Source organism: Pteronotus mesoamericanus, unplaced genomic scaffold, assembly GCF_021234165.1.
Source record: "Pteronotus mesoamericanus isolate MK-2021 breed Mesoamerican mustached bat unplaced genomic scaffold, CSHL_Meso_final scaffold_85, whole genome shotgun sequence".
NCBI lineage: Eukaryota > Metazoa > Chordata > Mammalia > Chiroptera > Mormoopidae > Pteronotus > Pteronotus mesoamericanus.
This window is the reverse complement of record NW_026555329.1, coordinates 5,781,510-5,804,429: the sequence shown is the minus strand read 5'-3', so window position 1 is coordinate 5,804,429 and position 22,920 is coordinate 5,781,510. Positions and strand designations below refer to the sequence as shown.

Here is a 22,920-nt window from a genome sequence, read left to right as displayed (position 1 = left end):
TAGTAGGTTCTTCTCCCTCTTTTTCTGGGGTGGGGGATGGGCATTAAGGGAACGAGAAGAATGGACTGAAAAGAAAGTATTTAAGTGATAATAGAGACAACAAAAAATTCCTCTTTTGCTGAGTATTAATGTAGACTTGGGGTGCCAAAGAGGATGGAAACTTTCGTATACAAACCTGACGAGGTAAGAACCTTGCTCCATCAACTGCGATTCACTGAAGTTTGAAAGTTTGTGCCTACTCTTTCCCAGGTATGAATTCTCCTGAAGGCTTGTCTATAGTTGCAAATTGACTACTGATGATGAACCTTCCTGCTTTCTTTGCTTGTCATTTCTAGGTTAATTTCTCAAAGTACAAAACCTTTTGTTTAAATCTTTAAATTGCCAATGAACTGGAATCCTGGAGCTAGCACAACTTGGATTCATACAGATTTGATCTAAGGGCTTGAACTTGGGAAACATTTCAAATCACCCACAATTGCCGTCTCTACCAGATTCAGGTCCACAAGCCTTGACTGAAAGCCTAGTGCTAGATGCTGGGGATAAAAGCTCAAATAAAACACGGGGATTGCTCTCAAAGAACCAAATCTTTATGAGAGAGACAATGGAAGAGATATCAATTTGCATCTTTAAAAAGCAGTGGTTTGGAGTTTGGCTGTGGACAGGGGCTAGTTAAGGAACGTAGCCAGTATAAATAACTAGGCCACATCCTTGTCGTTTCTAAGAGTTTAAGGCACTAAGATCAAGTAATTTTTTTTTTTTTTCATTATTTGGGAGCTCTGTATCTCAGTCCTCCTTAGGACATTCTGAACTCAGAAAAACAATTCCAAATATTTAATGACTTGACTTGAAATACGGCTTTAATATCCTGATAGCAGAGATCCTTCTAGATGGATTATGTTAGATCAGCCATCTGTCCCATATCAACACCATTTCACAAAGAGTAAATTTTTAGAAGTTCTTTCCACAGGAGCAAATTTAGAACACAGAAGAACAGAATGATTCTTGGCATTGATAGGCATATTAAACCAGAGTAAAAACTCAGAGCCTCCTGAGCAATCCACTGGTACCCACTTTACACAGCGACATTTTCCCAAAGAATGTTCAACACTCGAAAGTTTGGACGCTGCTGAATTTGAGAGGGGGGCTCTTCAATTTAAGAAAGGAATATTAGAGCTAGAAGAAGCCTTAGATCTTTAATCTTTTAACTTTATAAATAAGAAGACAAAAGCTCAGAGAGGTAATGTGATTCACTAAATTTGTACTCATTATATTTAATTTGGAGAAAGTTTGTTAACAGAATCTCAATTCCTCCAGAATAAAATGGATTTTTAAAATGACTACAAAATAGTGACTTAACTGAAAAAAATTTTCATTTGATAAATAATCAAGAAATCTTATTTTTACCTTACAAAAATAAATCCCAGCTCCATTGAAGAGCTGAGTGAAAAGTGCAACTCTAGAGGAAAGAGAGGAATATAAATAAAGTTGAGTATTTGGCCAAAAAAACTGGAAAGAACTTTCTAATTTTAAAAAGCAATTTTAAAAATGAAAAACACAAATCAACAGTTTTGCTCGTATGTGTATAAAATAAGTAAATAAGAAATAAAATGGGGAAAGCTACATGCAACAAACATAACAAAGATTTATATTCTTGTAAAGAGCATATTCAAATCAATGAGAAAAATCCCATTGGGAAAATGGGCAAGGGAGGCAAATAGATTATTTACAGAAGAAAGATAAATGGATTAACATAAACTGTAAATATGCAACCTCACTAGAAAAAAATGTATATTGGACAAAATAATATCCTCCCTCCCCCATCAACCTGACAAAAATACTTAGTTTCCCCTCCCAAGAATCACAGCACTCGGTGGGGGCGAGGGGGAAGGTGAGGGCGCGGGAAGGCAGAACAAGCGCTTTCAGGCACTGCTGACGCGGGCGAAAGCTGGCACAAGCTTTGCGGAAAGGAATGAAGCAAAAACACGGAAGGGATTAACACAGTTCATACTTGCAGGTAGTAATTACTCAGGAGTTTATCCTTAAGAAATAGAAACTTAGGTAAAGGGGTTTCTTTTTCGTTTTCTTTTCTTTTTTTTTCTGTAGTGATGTGCCTGTCAGGTCATTTATAACAGCAAAATTTTGAAAACACCTGTGCTCCCCAGTGGAAGGGTGGTTAAGTACAGTGTGTATGGAAACAGTGGGAAAGCCTCATAATGTACATACTGGGAAGGTGAGCGGGACTGTGGCTAAATGCTAAACTTTTCTTTTCTTCCTTGTAGATTCTTATTATTTTAAATCTCTCGACAAAAGGCATGTATCACCTTTACAATGAGTAGAACTTCAAACAAAAAAATGTTTAACAGAAATATAACACAAATTTCAGCAAGTTGCCTAGCATCTTGTTCTTCAACTGTTTTAAACACCTCAAAACCTCCTCAGTAATGAACTCTGTTTTCAAAAACAAATTCAGTCATAAAACAAGTCAAGAACTATATTCAATATTCTTCTTTTGAAAAATATATTTTGTAGCTAGAAAATGGAAGGGCTGAATGGTAAATGCCAACTTTCTTTAGATTTGAGATTTATGAACATTGCCATTTATAACTTGTGTCCTTACCTGGTCATCACCCAGGAAATTAAAAAAAAAAAAAATGCTTAATTTATCAGGAATGTGAGAAAACAACTTTCTGGAAATAAATACCTTACTCAAAGTGTACCGCTTTCTCTCTTCTGCCTGCTCACTGCTCTCCTTCTTTGCTACCTTTGTTTTCTCATCTGTCTCCCTCGCTAAATGGTGGGTGCCTTTGGGGCTCAAATCAGATCTTGGTCACTTCTCTCTCTGTTCTATTTTCTGTGATGCCTGGTTCCCAGGTGCTCAACAAATACTTCTCTCAATACGTGCAGGCAAGAATAAATTACTCCTGGGCAGAACTGTTTAAAAAAAAAAAAAAAATGGTGCTCTATCTGTGAAAAGAAGAAAGTTCTCCTGGGATTAAAAATTATTTACATCCTCAACAAAGTCAGCTTTATCAGTTACGGCTGAATGGCATGACCGGCAGCAGCAAGCTAAACAGCCGTTGGGCTGCCTCTCACCTTCACCCGGGGTGACTCTCCCTAAAGATGTCTACGAGCTCAGGCACGGGAATCAGAGATAACTGCTGATAGCAAAGAAACGAAGTCTCTGACTGCCTGATGAGGGGTGCTGGCCTCTGTCTGAAGACCTTGGTGATGTAGGTGACTTCCCCCACGTTCAGCTAAGGGCACATTCATTTCACTAAGGGGCTTGGACAGGTCTGTGCTACCCAACTCTCCTTCCTAGAGTCCCCCAGCCTGAGATGCCTGCATCTGCCATCCTGCCTCACTCAGAAGGCAAGGCACCCTTCCTGGCTTTTCTGTCCTGGATTGAAGCAGTCTCAGAACTTTGGTTTGTGCCAACGGGGGTCCATCAAAACGCTATCACTATAGTCTTCCCTTAAAGGCTCTGGAGTAGCCAGATGTGGAGTAAAAAAGCAGAAGTCAGGGCTGAGACGCAGAACTGGCAAACCACTGAGGGCGAGGCCCAGGGGAATAAGCAGCTGCAGATCCTGGATTTACCTAGGGCCACTCTGATCTTCATTAATAAGGCTTTTTCCAGGGTGTGGCGAGCTGTTCTCCGGTCTGTGCAGATCCCCTGTATATGCCAAAATTATGAGTAATACTGAGGGACAGGAATTTGTGATTTACTGACTTGAGGTGGAAATGGGATCTACTGAAAAGTGAGATAAAGGTCAGACTTGACCGCCAAATTACAGTGGAAATGGCTTTAATGGTTCATGAAAGGCTTCAGACCACAAGCATCTGGCATTCAAATATATTCCTTCAAAGACAATCAGAAGAGAGTGGGCTCTCCGCTTTGTTCCAAGGTGTCTTCCCTTGGATTTTAAGGGTTAGTCAGAATTCTGCCTTATCCAAGGTCAAAATTTTCCCTTCGTCACCTTGCTGGCTACCCCTAATCCCAAAGGCAGAGGCATATGTCAACCCTACTTGCACGTGTGTGTGCTTCCGTCTCTGTCATTTTCCATTCTGTAGTTGTACTCCCATCTTTTAAAATTCGAGCCAAATGACTCACTAGAGGAGACAGTGTCGCCTCCGTGGGTTCAACTACCCTCTTGGTTCCCTTGGTTTCAGAGTCATATCTGGGTATTGTTTTAATACTGAGATAATTTTTAGGTCTGTGCTTCCCTGTGGGTGTTTAATAAGAAGCACTGAATGATCCTATTTATTTTTTGCTGACAAAATTGTTTGTGCCTGCTTTCAGGAGGTGCTGTGCTGATTTTCGATGGAGTAATTGCTAATAAGTAGGGGAGAAGCAGTTCAGCAGACACGCTTTCCTGGGGCAAGGGTCATTTCACTCAGGTGCGCTCGCATCAGGGCCCCGCAGAACAGTGCAGCTGCAGGAGCGCCCGGAGATAGAAGCTCCACGCCTGAATGCCAACTTTCTCTAACAAACCTGAAAGGTCTCTGATAACTGCTTTTTTTATTAATGATTTTTTGCTCTGATTACAGAAGATAAAAGGTATCTTTCACTAAAAGAATATTATCAATGAAAATATTTTAAATATTTTTGTGTGTGTTTAACAAACTCCCAACAAAATTAATGGATTATATAGTATTTATTGCCCATTTTAGAGGAAACTCTTTATAATCCTATAGAGCAGGCACCAGTTTTTAAATGAAATGTTTTCTTGCCCAAATGATAAAGACACAAGACAACCAAAGCTCTTTCCAGCATCTGTAACTCATAGAGAAACGCTCTGTGATACTTTGATTGCAAAAAAATAACACATCATCACAGGCCCCCAACTTGTAATAACAATAAGTTCACTGAGCAGGGAAAAGGGGTAGCATCCATCAACCATAAAATTCAGTTTGGGATTTTATCATGCAGTGCACCATTTGGGGATCATTAGAATTCTTTATTCATACAAGTGTCAACATAGAGCATGTTTTACCTCTGTAAGTCCTAGCCAAGGGAAGACCATGAAAGGTTTAAAGAATCAACTGTATGAAGTATACACTCATTCCCCTCTTTGATTGCAAAGGACTAAAATTTTACCTTGACACATTCCACCCCACCCCCACTTTTGTGGTCACCCGAGACATACGCTTGTGACTCATTACATTTTCATGAGCCTCCTTACAAATCCGTATCCCCAAGCCACTTCCTGCCACCTTAATTGTCTTATTATCACCATTATTCTCTCCCTCTCTGTGTTTCTTGGATTTTGAGGAGCCCCTAATCCTTCATTCTGACTCAGCTTGCCTCAATCACGCCCAACCATTCCTGGAACCTGAACAAAGAGAACATTTACAAGTGTTTGTTGAAAGTGTTGAGCCTTGTTCACTTAATTATGTACAAATGTACAATAAAGAAACTTGCATACTGTATCTTATTTCTCCATTTTGTCTTTTGTTTTAGAAGGAAAATATTGGAAAAGAAAAAAATCGAAAAAAACCTCTACCAGGTAAACCTAAGTGCTATAGCAAGTCCTTTCCGTCTCAGTAACGGAGGGGACTATTTTTTAAAAACCAAGGACAAATTTTTATGTAACAACAAATAAGAACATGGTCATGTTTAAAGTAAAAAATGGGTATTTAACATGATTTATTAGAGAAATATGTACTGCACACTTGCCCAGAGTCTGTTATGTTCTGTTAGGGTACTTTCAGCTATCTTCTATTTTTGCTATCTTAAAAACAACATTTAGGGCCGCTGTATGCCAGATGGAATTTTTCCTTTCCATCCACTTCTCATTAAAAAGGAAAAAATGGTTCTTTGCATCTCTCATGGAAATCTTTTATAAATTCCTTTTCACTCAGAAATCACCAAACTTCAGCTGAATCAATATGGGGTAAATATCACACAACAGAGTAAGTATACTTAAAGTGAACATATATGCTTGCATGGTGCTTTTTAACAGAAACTGTTCATATGACATGCAAGCTCAAAATTCATTTCTACACAAACAGGACTGAATCAGTCAAGTTTTTGAAGGAAAACGATGATGCAGTAGCATATTTTAGGATAAAGCTAATGAACTAGAATTGAGCTATAATTGGACGCTCTGTCCCTGGACTTGAGCTCCCCACAGCAAAGCCTTAATGTTTAAGCTGGTTTCTGCTTCGTGTACAACCAGCAGAACTGGGGAGAAGGACGGCCAGAAACAAAGCTTTGAGAGCAGTGAGCGTGACCCCTTCTTCTGCAAACCCTTTCCCACATTGCAGCAGCAGAATCTCAAAAATTCGAATCTAATCATCTTTCTCTCTCTTGCTTACTAAATGCCTCACAAGAGCTGGGTCTTGCTCTCAGCACACGATTTCCAGCTAAGCCTGTGAGGCCCACTTGGCCCATGTGCCTCGCTCACTGGCTGCCGCTTCCCTCGTGCCCCCGCCCCTCTATGCTCCAGACGCTGGGTCCTGTGTCTACAGTGGCAGCATCCTCTCTCCACTAGACCCTTCAGTTATCATGCATGTTCTTTCCCGTGCCTGGAATGCCCATCCTTCCTCTCTTCTCCTAGTAACTCTTCTGAACCTTCAGATTCTGTCTCTTTGTCAGGGACACACGCATGCCTCCCTGGGCCAGCTGAGCTCCCCGTGACAAGCTCCCACAGCACCTTGCATTACACCCGACAGGCAACTGTGAATTCAGCCTCTGAGTTTCTTGCCGAGCATTAGCTCCGTGAGGGTAGTGATATATCAGGCCATCCCCGGATCCAAGGCACACTGTAAGTTGGCACCTGTGTCTCTCTACTCCTTCATACCTCTTCATGCTTTGTCTCCAAGCCTGAGTAGGACACATTGTCATGAAGAGCTATCCATCTGTCTGTGAAAGACTGTCCATCTTTTCTCTACATTTTTATCTTAAAGCATCTATTATAAACCCAAATGCAACCAAACCAGCAAAGATTTCTAGTGTTATCTGATCAGACAACAATCAATAAGGTAACAAAATTATTATTAATTTAGATCAGGACTTGATGAGAGTAGAGAAAAAAGAATATACAGGGTCTGGAATGAGATATACCAACGAGAAAAACAAAAGCCAAAGAAAAATAATCTGTTTTTCAACATTTCACTTTAATGATGTCTCTCATACTAGAGATGATAAGGCTATTTTAATTCAACAAGAATGTATTAAAATTAGAGAGCAGCATCTGTACCACACAGAACAGAAGATCCTTGGAGAACACGAGTTTGATAAATCCAACCAACTGAGCCAGTATCAATTTTCTTAATTGGGTCTTCTAAAATAAACTTGGATAGTTTCAGAAAAATAAACAAAAAGCATAATGACAAATTCCTCCATCTTTAAAAATGCTGAAACTAAATTTTTAAAACTGTTGGGACTTGCGCTGGACTTCTTACGAGGACCTAAAAATACAGCTAATGTGCAGATGGCTCACCACACAGCGGGAGCGCAGGCTGACGCCAGCACGTGCACACAGCGCCGCCCCCCCCTCGTTTGAAGAGCATGATTGATGCAATTGTGAAATATGTCTGTGGAAGGTATTTCCCACTCTCTGAATGCCTGTGGAATTATTTGAAACACTTCATTAAAAGCTGTCTTGTAGGGTTAGTTGTTTCCCTTGTGTGGATTTCCCTTCAGCTAGTCATACGCTTCTCAGAGGCAAGAACTATCTTCTACCACTTTTGTGTTACTCTCGTGGCCATATTAATTCTGGTTAAGAATGAACTAAAATTACTCACTCAAGGAAGCTATTCCCTCTGAAAAGGTGCTTTAATACCAAACCGACAAAAAGTCAGGGTTTTGTTATAAAGAAAAATAACATGGTTTCAACACAGCAATTTCTCAATTTATAGGTTGGCAATTTAAAGTATTAGGAATTGCCTATTACACCTGAATTCTGGCTTTCAACACTAACCAATAATATCATAAAATTCTCATTGTCTTTAAGTAGTTTCTTGGTTTGATTAAATTACCGTTCAACTTCAAATAATGCCAAGATTGCTCTTTACTTGACTAGATGGATGATGCGAGTTTGAATATATAATTATAAAAGCACGTGGCCTTTTAGTATTTCATAGAGAGTAGAAAGAGGGCTTTCAGCTTATATCCACGCTTACAAAAAAAATGCAAAGTAATAGACAAGATGAAAGTTGGGAAAAGGCGGAGACCAACTTTCAACATATGAAGTAAGAGTGGCAGCAGCCAGAACACTCCAAACCACTTCTGCCCTAGTGATCCCTGACCAAGGACCCTTTGACGTCGGCAGAATTCCAGGATGAGGCTGCAGGAAACAGGGAAAAGGAAGTCCCGGTCGGGAGTGAGAGGGACACTGCCCTGGCAGCCAACTGCGCCAAGGTTCAGCTTCAGAACGTGCAGAATCCCCTTCCCACCCATATTTCATCAGTGAATTAGAAAAGGGGAAGGAAGCAGGGTGGGTCCCCAGACTTAACAAAGGAGCTGAAGAAAACGGGGTGGGGTGAGGGAGGCACACAGACAGGGTCCCTAGGGAATGTGCTGCTCGGCGTGGCTCTCACGTCTGTTTTATAGATCCTCAGTTCTGCAGCGTGGAAATTAGGAGCTTGGTTCAGAAGCTACTGTTGGTATTTCCACTCTACAAGTTACTGCACCGTACAGTATAAACTGCATGTCAGGGAAAACAGTTTCGGTTTTCTGGAGAAAACAGTTTCGGTTTTCTGGAGAATAGTGCAGTTGTATTCCAGAAAATAGGACCTGTATCTGAACGTGCATTTTAATACAGCTATTTCACTGATAAAATGTGACCAGTTAATGTGCTTTTCAGATCTCAGTTAGGGCTCCAACTAATCAAGCACCTTAGCATGCTCCTTTCCCTTTGATCCTCCCCACATCTACCACCACCATTTCCATAAATAACCAGATGGTCCTTTGTCTGGGGACGAAGCTGGCTCCTTTCCTCCTCCAGTCCTCCCTCCAAGGAAAAGCACCAAGAGGCCATCAGACTTGAGTTCCCTCTTCAGCTCTGTCTTACCGCTCAGCGGCCTCAGCTTCCTAATCGGTCAAACTGGAAAAACAACATTAACCTCACCTAAGTCCTCCGTCCTCCATTTTTATAAACACTCACAAAACTACTCAATGGCTCCTCATTATTTCTAGAATGAAGTGAAACTTCTCAGCCCCCAGGATTCTCTACAGTCTGGTCCCAAGCTCCTTTCTCACTAAACCTTCCTTTTTCCGCCCCCTTGCTGCTGTCTCCTCCCTCACCACTGCCCTTGGTACTCTGGGGACATCAAAGGGTTTTGGATTTCCAAAAAAATTCCTTCTATTTTGACATTTCTTTGCATTTTCTAATGTTATTCCTTCCCCCTGGGAATTGCTTTTCTTCTATTTGAATTATTTAAATTCAACCAAAAACCCATTGTAAGGTCCACATTCAACCCTACCTCTGCCATAAGAGAATCCTCCTTCTTCAGGTGTAAATTCTTCCCATGCCTATGTCTCTCTCTTGGGATTATCATCACTGCCTGCTTGTGTCTGTTATTTCTAGCCATGTTTTTTCTCCGCAGTTTGACTAGACTCCCTTGGGGTCGGAGCCTGATGCTACTCCCTCAAGGCTGAAGCTACTGCAGTCATTTCAGATGCCCTACCTCACCCACTTCAACAGAGCTATGCTGAATGAATCAGTGAGCAAGAGTACTCCAGAACAATAGTACAGCAGCACCGACTCACACTGCCTGGGTCAGAAGAGCGCCTCTAGGGTCACAGTTAATTCTGAAGAAGGGATACGCATCATTGCAGCAAAGCCAAAACTTTGGCCAAAGAATGCAGTTTATTCTGGGGCCACCAGAGAGTCTCTCTGGTTAAGGTATTGTCCAGGTGCCTGGTCTGAGAAGAAGGTGTATGCAGCCGCCATACTGTTAGCCAGAATCTCCACTGAGTGTCTTATCAAATATAACAAAGGAAAGCAAAGCAAGGTAAATGCCTTATGCATCTTTTTGACAAAGGTGACCGACCATTCTGGAACATTCTTATGTCCACCACTATACCAAAAAACCTTAAAATTCAAAAATTGCTCACACACACACACACACACACACACACCCCTTACCAGTCATCAAATTCTGCCAATTTCACCACCTAAATGACTCTCAACATCTACACCTTCTTATGTCTCACAGTTACCTTCCTGGTTTTGGCTAACACTGCCAACTGGCTCACTACAATAGCTTTCTAAGAGTTCCCTCCCGCACTTTTCTCTTCCGCACTCAATTTTTCCTCTACAGATATGTGAGCGAGATCTTGTGAAGACCACATCTGATTATGTCACTTCCCATCTCTGATAGCTTTTGTTTACCAGAAAAGCAAGTCTCAACCCCTTAGGGTGGCTTACCGGGACTTTCACAACTGAATTCTGGCCTCTCCAGCAGCCCACTGCCTTCATTCCCCATGACTCACCCAGTGCTCAAGTCATGCGTCTTCTTGCCAGTCCCTTTGCCTAAAATGCTCTTCCCCACCCTGCCCTTCTAGGACCATCAGTCATCTTTCAAGTTCAAGCTCAAAAGTCCCCATCTGGTAACACATGATGCCCCTTCTCCATTGATAAAATCATACAATTAAGTAGGAAATACGATGCCTATATAAGAGGTAATTTCTTTAAAGAATTAATGACCAAATGTTAATTTCACTAATTATAATATTTAGAAGAAATGGTCAATTTCTGTCCTTAAAGTTCTCACGTAATTTTCAACAATTAGGAATACATGCTGGTAATTTTGCCTACAGCTAGTTCACAGAAAATAGGAAAACCAAGTGCTTCCTGAGAAACTTGTGATAATTATACATTTAACTTTCTTTCATTTCAGAAACACCTTGGCAAAAGCATAAAGTGAAGTGTTTCTCTGATTGCATGCATTCATAATCATGGCATTTACCAGTTTAAGCAAATATTAGAAATGCCTACTCAGAAAGCTCTGAGCCTCTTCAATTTGTAACAAGACATGCTAGCAACAAAAGCTTTATTCTATCAAATCCATGTCTTTCTCATTTTGGCACGTATGTATAAAAAAGGATGTGGCATTCTAGAATGGAGAAGAAATGCAGCTTTGTAAAAAGAATGACTTGAATGGCACCTTGGATCCTAACTCAGATATCACCACCGTCTCCTTAAAAACGAGTGGATTGAGCACTGGCCTGTGAACTGAAAGGTTGCCGATTTGATTCCTAGTCAGGGCACATGCCTGGGTTGTGGGCCAGGACCCCAGCGGGGGCGTGCAAGAGCCAACTGATTAATGTTTCTCTCTCTCCCTTCCCTCCCCCTAAAAATAAATAAATAAAATCTAAAAAAAAAACAAAAAACCCCCATTAAATAAAGGAAATCTGTAAGTCATTCCAGGGTTTGATCATTTTTGCTATTGTTATAACAAGAAGAGGAAACTGCAGACCTAGGTTTACGTTAAGTAAACTGTAGTTTCCTCTGCACATGCTGTGTGTTATAACTGCGTTTTCATGAGTAAGAGCAGATCACGGCTATTGGAAAGAAAGCAAGGGCAGGAAAAACAAAAAATGCTGCCCCCACCTCATAGACATTATGAACTTAACACTCAAACACCAGTATCAACATATTGAATGCTTAAGACATAAAAGAGCAATGTAACCTACCAGGTAGTTTTTATTCCTAATAAATTATTGTAAAAAGTATAATCATTTAGTATCAAATAATCCATTTAATGGATCACCCAATAAATATCAGCCTTGAATATGGAAGCAACCTAAGTGCCCATCAATCAATGACTGGATAAAGAAGACGTGGCATCTACATACAATGGAACATTACTCAGTCATAAAAATGAATGAAATCTTACCATTTGCAACAGCATGGATGGACCTAAAGGGGGCTAGGCTAAATGAAATAGAGCAGACAAAGAAACACAAACATTCATATGATTTCACTTATATGTGGAATCTAAAGAACAATATAAACTAAACAGAAACAGACTCATAGATACAGCAAACAGACTGATGATTGCCAGGTGGGAGGGAGTTGTGTGGCCAGGTGAAAAAGGTGAAGGGATTAAGAAGTACAGATTGGAAGTTACAAAACAGTCGTGGGGATGGAACATGCTGCATAGGGAATGCAGTCAGTAATACAGTAATAACTATGGATGGGGCCCCATGGGTACTAGGCTTATCGAAGGGTCACGTGATAAATTACATAAATGTCTAAGCACTACGCTGTACTCCTGAAACTAATAAAATAGTACTGAATGTCAACTGTAATTGAAACACAAAAAATAAAAATAAAACACTTAAAAATAAAGAAAACCATGAACACAGACAACAGTTTGGTGATTGTGGGGGTGGGTGTTGGAAGAGAGTGTAAGGGGCATAAGTGGCAATGAAGGAATAAAAGAATGTAAAGGGCAAAGAAAAAAATTAAATTTTTTTTAATTAAGAAAAATATAGCACTGAGAGCTGATTCGTTCAACTGGTGTCATCCTGTAGGAAGGAGATCAGAGAATGCCTATGTTTTTATTTGAAAAAGAGATCCTCATCTTTCCTTCCTTTCAGCTTCAGCAGTAAAAGTCTACATAGAAAAGGCCATAATTCCATGTTTATTTATACATCACCTTTCCTCTCAGAAGCACAGACACTTCACAGCTGTCAACACAACCCTGTTATGACATTATGCAAGAGGTAAAAAATGTTAGTGTTCCATTTTACAATCTTAAGATGCAGGTTTGAAGATGACAGAGTAGATAACATAAGCAAAGCTGCAAACCTACCACTAAATTCCTGTCTCATGTTAAAGGTCTTTACAATTATTGGCATCAAGTTCAGATTTCTCTTATTATATGTTAGGAGGGTATTATATTCTCATTAGCTAGAACTGTAAGTATTCTGAATTGAACTCAATATAAGTCAAAGGTAACACAGATACCTTTTAAATAAGCACAAAGGTGTTTGTGGCCTAAGGCTGATGATTTCTAACCTTGGTGAAGTGGTACTCTACTGTTGGTTTGATTTTAAAATATCTCGCTCTATGCTCAGGTTGTCGCTGGTCCACTGAATGGAATGTGCAATGCATTCATTGCAAAGTTTGTCATTCATTTTAAGGACTACTTGGAAGGAAAGGTGCCCACAAATAAACTATAACATGTTTTCATGCCATCCATCATTAAGACCCACCCTGATTTCAGTGATGCATCATGAAATCAAGGAAATATGACAGATGAAAGCTGGTGCTCTTCTAATTAAAATGAATTAAAAGAAATATTGCTTTGAGAAATTTAAGCCATGGGTTGCAACATGCAAATATGCTAAAGACATGGCAAGGGTTAGGAGTCAGTCTTTGATATTGTCAACCTTCAAATTGCTTTTAACAACTTGAGTACCTTAACTTTTCTCTTTTTTTGACTTAATCTTTATCGTAATATTTTCTACTACCATTTAGTCCCCTTATACCCTCCTCCTCCCAGCAATCACCACATGTTGTCCATGTCCACGAGTCCTTTTTCCTTTTTGCCCAGTCCCTCAAGTCCCTAAACTTTTCATCAGTGCCTAAGGGAGCGAGGGCTCCTGAGACCTCCATTTATAAAGTCAACAGTCGCCCCTGCAATAGTTCCATTCCATGGCTTTGAAACCGCTGAATTGTTCCGTGCCTTGAGACAATGATCGTGATCACTGGATGTTACACTGGGAGAGGTGTTATGTTATTAAACTAAGCAGCCTGTTCTCTTTGAACATCCTCCTCTCCTGCTCAGTGAGACCCTTTGGTATTGGTGGCCTTGGAGCAGAAAAGCATGAAGCACTTTTTTTCCCCTTTAGAAAGAGTTGAAAATAAAATTCCAAGGAAAAATGAAAGTCAGAGAAAGACATGTTTATAAGCACTGAGGAACTGCCCCCTTCATGAGCAGCCCTGGCTAGTTCGGCACTGAGAGTGAAGCCTGACAAACAACAACAAAAGCCAACAGACACCAGTGTGTAGCAGAAGAAAGTGGTTCCATTGTCTTCTCAGCATGAGGGCGGCGGTCTCAGCTCCTCGGCTCAATCTGAATAAACGCTTTCAGGGGAACCGAGCAGCGCGCCCCTTTCTTCCCGTTTCGCTACATCCAAACAACATAACTCTTGTTGGCACACAAACATTCATAAAACACTGGGAAAACTCCCTTCTGACTTTCCCACTTGGTGAGAGCATCTATAATCTGTTCTTCTGTTCTGGTCTCTCTAGTGACTTAGGATACATTTGTTTGCTCACTAGATCCACTCTTGTCCTAATTATAAAAAGTACATGTCCTCTCTAAATTCATATTCCACAAACTTTCTGATAGGATGACATTCCCAAAGTCAAACTTGAAGGCCATCAAATCAGGATCATAAATCAACAGACATTCATAGTTGCTAACATGTATCCTTATATTTCTACATGATTTATTTCTGAGAAGAGCTCTCTTATAAATCCAGTGTCATAAACCGCTGGCTTCAAGATCTATTTTTACTAAGGAGGATGCTTTGGGTGGTAAAACAAAACAAAACAAAACAAAAAAACCTTAAAGAATTTAAAATAATTCTTACAACCAGGCAAAAACCCCTTCAGATCTGCACCCCCAAGAGGGAAAGGGCTTACGTGTTCAGGCTTCTCCTGGTCTTTTTTGTCCGTCTGCAAAAACTGACAGTTCTCTCTTGCCAGCTTCTGGACCAGCTCGATTCGCCCCATGTCGTCTCTCTCCTGCAGCTTGCACATCACCCCTGCCTTCAGAGTTGGGGAAAAAGCAAAGATATACTTAAATCCACAGTCCCAGGACATGACACCGCTGCAGAGTTCACCTTACAATAAGCTCATCTTCTATGTCGCCTGGATTAAATCATGGTTCTGGTGAAATAGCTGGCTTTTCCCAAACTGAAATGGTATCATTTAAATCGAGGACTGCCACATCAAAAGTCTTAAAGTTGAGATCATTGATTGGTCTACTTTAAGAGAGCGAAGGGCAGAGCAAACTAAATCATTTGCTACTAATGTGTGCTCCTGATATGCCACTATTTGTTCCTGACAGCCTGTTTCCTGTTACATAAGCAAAGCCTAGCAAGAAGGTTAAAACTCATGGGAAAGTTAGCCAGGAACCACTCTGGCAAAAAGGGTGAAGTGATACAGAGTTCTAAAAATAACAGGACACAACCTTCTGATTCTTTAGCTCCACCAGATCATTCCATGTACAAACACACAGTTTACAAGATCACGAGGTTTGTTTGTTTTTGTTTTTTTTCACAACTGGAAAGTTACTATGGGTCATTATTGGTAAAATACTTTCAGTGTTGCAGAAAATATAGTGGAAAAGTTTATTAAAAATAAGCTGAAAAATAAAAGGCTTAAAATTTCATCAGGGCTTGGAAACAATTCATAAAGCATTGTTATGCCAAAGGACCCAAGTGATAATAATAATATGAAGGTGGAGGATCTAGGACTGTGATTAGATGAAAGACATACTTGTTATATACAAGTTAGAAAATGTTTCTGCTCAAACTCTTTCCAAAATGGTTCATACTGACATATCGGGACATGATCTAATAAAGAAATAAAAAGTTACTCTTAGTAGAAAGATTCAAAACTATGGAATTTTTGTTTTACCCAATATAACCCACACAATTTAAATGAACTCAGCAAAATAAATAAATACGGAAAGGGGGCCAGAACTGATCACAGCTTCATGGTCTTAACGCTAAGTGCTGATGACACCCATTTTGTTGAGTGGGTATCAGAGAAGTGGGACCATACACACAAAGCAATGACTACATCTTTATTCCCGGGGGCAAGGGCATCTACTTATCTAGGAGTTTCTCTAGCAAAGAGGAAGGAAGCAAAAACAGTCCCCTAAGTGGCCCAAATCATCCCCTCACCCAAGTCAGAGATTTATTTTTACAACATCCTCACAAGAGGTATTTCAGTTTCTTTCCAAGGTTTCCTTGCATACACATCTCAGTTTATCTTAAGATAGCCTGTGTACTCTGGAGAGTCAGGATTGCTGGAAAGTCCCTTTCACACTAGACAAAACTTTGAAACCACTGAACTTCAACCCACAAGTACCAGTTTTGCCTTTTAAAGCAAGTGAAACTCTATTACTTATACAACATGACAATCTTTCAAATATTTAAATACTAATATTTATGATAGCCTCCCTTTAGCCTTCCCCATATATATCCCCCAGTTCTTGACTTTATTCATTCATTCATTCATTCATTCACTCACTCACTCAACAGATTTTATTGGAGCACCAATCATGGCTAAGATCTACCGCAGGTTCTAGGAATATAGTAGTGAAAAAAAAAAAAAAAGTCTCACATGGCGCTTCCATTCTGTAAGAAATGTGGATTCCATAGCACACAGATATGAAATATCAGGTGGTAACATATGATGGGAAGGAAAATAAAGCAAAGTAATGGAGCAAAGAAATGATTGGAGGATTCAGACTGAAATGTCAGAGAAGGACTCTGTAGTAAGATAACATCTGAATGGAGAGCTGAAAAAACGTGAGGAAGAGTGTTCCAGGCAGAGGAAGAGGGGTGCAAGGGCCCTGAGGCTTGGGGATGTGTGGCAGGTTCAAGGAAGAGCGTGGCTGAAGCAGAACTGCTAAGGGAAAGGGGCCGGTGGGCCTGGGGGGAGAGGGGACACTGGCCCAAATCATGTGGTTTCCTTCCAGGCTGTGTAAGGACAGATGCTTTTGCTGAGCAAGATGGAAATCCTTTATAGAAGGTCTCAACATAGGCCTGGCATGGCTACTTACATTTTTAACAGGATCATTCTGTGTCCTGGGTTGAGAAAACACTGCTGGGTAGTAGGGACAAGAAGCTGAAGACAGAAGACCAATTAGGAAATTGGTCTTCAAAGCCGAAATGGCTTGGAAGTTGCGGTAGTGGTGGAGACGGCGAGAAGTGGTTAGAACTGGGTGTTCTTCAAAGGCAGAGGCAGCAGATTTTATTGTTTCCGTGGTATCTGGCCTGAGCAACTGGAAGGGTAGGAATACCATTTGCTGAGATGGGAAAGATCGGGGAGAAGGCCTGGGAAGGAAGGTGCCTATGAGACACCAGGGGGAGCTGCAGTCGGGGCTTCAGTGGAGAACTCCAGGCCAGAGATAGGCATTTGGGAGCCATCATAGTGTAGATGGCATTGAAAACCAGGGGAATGAGCGAGGCCACCAATGGAGCGACCTGAGCAGAGAAGAGAAGAAATCGAGGACTGAGTCTGGTGTTTGGACCCTGGGAAGATGAGGTGTAATCAGAGATGGAGGCTAAGAAAGAGCGGCTCCAGGAACCACAACCTGGCGACAGGTGACGAAGGTGCTTCAAGGAGCTGCTGAAATCACAAAGGCGAAGGGTCCAAAATAACTGACATGGAATTTCACGAAAGTAATCGGTGACGTTACACGGAGTTTTTTTGGGGAGAGAGAAAAGTGGTGGGGGAGAAAATCCTTCGCTTGGGTTCAACAGAGGATGAGAGACAGCTCGCCTCCAGAGTTTGTTATAAGAAATGGGCGCTAGTCAAAGAGTGACGCTGGAGGGGGTTTTGCTTCCTTGCTTGTGTAAGGTGAGGGGCCTTGCAGCCTATTTATCTTTATGAGAAGTCATCCAGGATGGAGGGAAATTTGATGGTATAGGAGGGAGAGAAGGCATTTATAGGACTGTGAGAAGATGCTGGAAGTATGAGAAAAGCAGTCATTTCAGTTGTGAGGATTGGCAAGCTTTTTCTGTAAAGGGCCAGAGTGTAAATAGTCTAGGCTTCATGGGCCAGGCGCATGGTTTCTGGTGCGACTCCCCAGTTCTGCAGTTTTAAGACAAAAGCTGCAAGGGACAATATGTGTGTGAAAGAACACAGCTGTGTCCCAGTAATACTCCACTTGGACAGCCAGTAGGCTGTGGTTTATCAGCTCCTGACCTAAGAGAAGAAGAGACTGAGTGAGGAGAGCAGAATGAGACTGCCAAGCTTCACTGAGGGCCCACTTGATTTTCTTTTTAACCCTTTTACCATCCCAGCCAGCCTCCTGAGGCTGTATTTTTGTTTGTCAGGGTGTTACGAGAGCCCTAAACCTGAGTTAATGCTAAATATGTGGGCCAGTCTTGCAGATGCTTTTTAAATCAATAGGAGAGAGTAAAAGACAAACGTGGTGTTAAGTATCCTCCTTTAAATTAAGAAGGCAAGGGAACTATTCCGAGAAATTTCTACACAAAAATAGTTAGCCTTCTTTAAATGTTTTGACATTTAAAGGAATACGTTTCTGTTATCTGGAAAATTCATTTATGTCGACCATCCAGGATTTTTTCTCTCTCCATCCATGTCATCCTCACAGTTTTAAATATTTGGTCTGCCCTGTGAAGAGAGGACATCAATGTCCCTGCAACCTCAGGACCTGCTCCCTGGCTGTCTATTCAGCAGTGTGATGGATTAGTCCTCATGTCTCTGCTCCTCAGGGCGGCCCCGGTGGGTAACAGAACAGAGGACATGTGGGATCTGGCCAGGCTGGGGTGGACACGGGAGGAAAGCACCCCAGAGCCATCTAATTTGGAAATGGGAACAAGCCTGTTATCTTTTCTCACCGGCACAGGCTCCAAAGACACTAGGCTAAACGCCCCTGGACTCCAACTGGAAGTCTTGCCTTCTGTTTGTGGGTCCCACATACATTAAAGAAAAAAAAAAAAAGGCGATAACATAATCAACAATAAAAAGGTGGGACTGAGTGAAGGAAATTTCAGAGACCTTGATCTGACTACTTTTTTGGTTCTGTGTAAGCATGAGTTTTTAAGGAACTCTAAACATTCTTCGTATCATATGCTTAGGATTCTAAATACAGACTTTTCTTCCTTAAGGAAATATATTTTTATTAGAACCTGATACTTGGGAGCACAAATTATGTATTTCAAACACAAAATGCTAATGTTACTTTTAAATGGGTTTCAGGTTGACTTAATTATTTCATATTTATAATTCAATCTTAAAATTAAAAAAGGAATACTGCTGTCTTGATTTTCTAGTTTCTGCATGATTCCTAAGATGCATTTTCAAAAGGTAATCAATTCTAAGTACTCTCTACATAACACTCATCAAAAAAGGTTTTCAAGGAGGGTTATGAATCCTTCTTCATTCCCTGGAGAACCTGAAGCCCACGGAGATGCTCATATATTCTATGTCATTCTGTAAGGCAGTCCTCTTTGGAGGTACCACACTAAACCAGATGTTTTCTGGGGATCCCTTTTAAAGCTCCATAATTCAGTGATTTAATTAAAAAACCCATGAATTTATTAATAAACTTTAGGAGCTTTTTTATGGCAGAAGCAGCAAGATTACTAACAGTTCTTGATCTAGACTTTTATATTCCTGGACTATTTAATTTATTGATGTGAAATTATTATAAACAGTTTACCTAACACTGCTAGGCCAGAAAAAAATTAGAAGATTAATGTGTAAGCGTCAGAAGAGTTATTTAAGAGCCTTACTTCAAGGTCTACTTTGAAAAAAAATCTGTGCAATGTATAATTAAAGTTATTCATATGATTTTCAGTATTTCAGAAGAGAAATGTTATGAATGTAAATGAAAAGTCTGTTTCTTTTATAAATGGAGTCATAAAAATGTTGGGCTCATTTTTCAGTGGTAAAATGAAACTTGGACAGGATTCCCCTAGGAAAAGCTATAGTGATAAATGGACAACCTTTATGACAAAAGGTGAAAGAGCACAGTTGTATGTATGAAACATTTTCTGCATTATTGTAACTTTAAAAATCACTTAGGAAAAGAAGTCATGCAAAAATTGCTATTGAGGGAAGATCTGGGACAAAAGAGTGTACCTTATATTTGTTTTTGGTATTTTTTAATCCTAATCTGAGGAAATATTTTCATTGCTTTTAGAGAGAGAAGAAGGAGGGGCGGTGGAGAGCGCAAGAAAGAAAATGAATGTGAGATGATGCTTCAGCCAACTGAGCCATGCCAGCCAGGGTGAAAGAGTCCACTTTTTATGAAGCACTTTTACAATTACAGAGTGCTATTTAATAGAAATTTAGGATATTTGAACAATTCTAATATAACAGTCAGTTCTTTAAAAATTAAACCTTAGCATGGCTGGTGTGGCTCAGTAGACTGAGTGCCAGCCTGCAAACCAAAAGGTCGCTGGTTCAATTCCCAGACAGAGCACATGCCTGGGTTGTGGGCCAGATCCTCAGTAGGGGGTGCTCAAGAAGCAACCACACATTGATGTTTCTCTCCCTCTCTCTCTTTCTCCCTTCTCCTCTCTAAAAAAGAAATACAATCTTTAAAAATAAAACCTTAAATAGAAAGTCACAAAATAATTTTTTTTTACTACTTTAAACAGAAAATCCAAATGACAGCATAAAACACGGATGGGTTAGGATGGTATATTATATTACTCAATTTTCTGTACCTATTTCCAACACAGAAAATATTAAGAACTCTTTCCAGGAAAATTCAGGACACACTTAATAATAAAAACAACAGTAATTACTACTACTACTACTTCTACTATTACCATTATTATTATATATTAGAGCAGCAAGTATTTTCTGAAATTTCTTCAGAGGAAGGAAGAAAACTAAGAAAAATTTCTTCCTGTTGGGATATAAAAATGCACCCCTTGATAACTGAGGAAGGACCACGGAGCATTCCCAGGGAGACTGCAGACGGTACAGACTGCGATGGTGGAGGCAGGTCTAAAATCCGGTCCATCCCTAGCGCAGGCCGCACACACCGTGCTGGGGCATCACAGGGCCTTAGACATCATTCAGTGTCTCCTCGACCCTCACCGTACAGGTGAGGCGATGCAAGCTCAGGGCGGTTCATGTCTGTCCTCCTCCTTTGTGGAATTGCTTGTGTCAGCACACCATGCTGGTCGGGCAGACCCATCCTCTACAAATACTCTGTTGTCCTGAGCCCTCAGAGCAGGCTGGGAGCAGCAAAGAAGGCAGAAACCATGGTTTTATGGAATTTATTGCTGTGATTTCCCTCAAACATTTTCTTACTCTATTATACTCATAATTTTCTCTTCTGATAAAACTAAATATATTACATATTTACATCATTGATACAGTAAGGGGTTCACTCATTATGTATATTTGATTCCTTGAACTTTCAGACTGAAATGGGGGAGGTTATGCATATTTTATCTTGTTTTGACCGGAGAGAAATTACAGCTCAGATCTGTATATATTATTGACCATACTGCTGAGCAGGGCAGCAAAGTTGACAGATAATAAAGTAAAAAAAAAAGAGGATAAGCAACTTCTAATAAATTCTAACATAAGTGATTTAAAAGGATCACCCTTTTTCTATGACACCTATCCCAGCCTTAAATAAGCACTTTCTTCACTCTACTAAAGAAAATTCACACTTTGGTTACTGAGAAATCAATTGTCAAATATACGTCAATTAATTTGCATAATTAACAGTTATTACACTTACTATTAAAATAATTGATTCAAATGGGGAGATAGGGGACAATGAAAATAGTGACTAAATCCAGTGGTCAGTGGCCCCCTGAATAAAAGTGAGAATTCCCAAAGTTTCACACATCATAAATTACTCATTGAAGCTCTCTTTAGAACACTTAAGCTAGAACCTGGCAAAAAGTCTATACATTTTGGTAAAGATTCTTTAATCCTTAGTCCTATGAAAGAGTCATCATGAGTGAAGGGTCTAGAATGTGTATGTATGTGAAGATACCCTAATGGTAGCCAGACAGTGCTACTGCAGCCCAGCCCGGTTAGGTACATTAAATATCTGAGCCAAAAGCAACGGGATAAATGATCACAACAGCGATAACCCATGAGGCTAACTTTTTTTGAGTACTACGTGTCAGGCACTGATCTAGTTACTTCACATACACTCATTGAATCTTCAAAACAACCTAATGATGACCCTCACTTTACAGATCTTAGAAAGGCAGTTTAGCACCGTGGTTAAAAGCCAGCATGCCGGAGCCAGGCTGCCTTGGTTTGATTCCTGGCCCACCACTGACCAGCTCTTCTGTAAAGCGGTGATACTCATACTACCTGCCTTGTAGGGTTTGCTGCGAGGTTTGAATACATTAACGAAAACCAAGAGCTTAGAGAGTGCCTAGTGCATAGGAAGTGTTGCATATGTAAGTGTTGCCTCTCGGTCTCGTTCCAGAAAAGGACAGGGGCACAGGAGAGTGGAGTCCTGGGCCACGGCTGGACCTCGAGACAGTACTCTTCAGCCTCACGCACGCTGCCTGACAGTTGCTGGAACTCTTTTACGAGCCAACACGGCATGGCAGGCGTATTTTATGTTGCTTCATTTCAAACTCATGACAACTTTATAGTGTCTCCACTTTACAGAGATGAAAACCAAGCATGCTAATTACTGCCAGCACAGTGGGGACACTTTGGTGACAAAGACACAGATGCTGCCCTGCACGAACTTGCAGGTTTCGAAACATAAAGAACCTGCCTACAGGCACCAGCTAGGAGGAAGCCGGGCTGGGAGGCGGACTCAACTCTGCACGCACTCCTCACTCTGCCCACGCATCACTGCATTAAAACAGGGCGTTACTTAAGCAGGAAAGACTTTTTAGTGAGAAAAGAAAAAAGAAGGAACCAATGCATCAGGGGAGGACTGGAGTTTTCTGGTAAATGGAAAAGCTGTGTACAAGGCCAGTTTCTCTGGGGTTAGTGATAGTCTTACCCCTTCATACACCCAACATTTTCCACAGCCTAAGGGCATATTTTCCCCAAGTGACATATTTCATCACATATAGGGAAGGAATGACAAACCAGTTTCCACTTAACATGTTTAAATATGCTCTGGAGTGAAGATTGCAATCATGTGAAATACCATAGAGCCTGGCATATAGGTGCCTACTTGCTTGCTTCCTTCCTTCCTCCCTTCCTCCTCCAACTCCTTCACTCCTTCCTTCTCCCTTTCTTG

General features: G+C 40.7%; 1 protein-coding gene across 1 annotated transcript in view; it reads right to left on the bottom strand.

The window, feature by feature from the left end:
* The window catches only part of RAPGEF5 (Rap guanine nucleotide exchange factor 5), a 173,982-nt gene that overhangs the window by 81,367 nt on the left and 69,695 nt on the right, over positions 1 to 22,920 (bottom strand). The window contains exon 8 of the mRNA XM_054564179.1: positions 14,607 to 14,732. Within this exon, the coding sequence (XP_054420154.1) occupies positions 14,607 to 14,732 (126 nt within the window). The remainder of the gene's footprint in view (positions 1 to 14,606; positions 14,733 to 22,920) is intronic.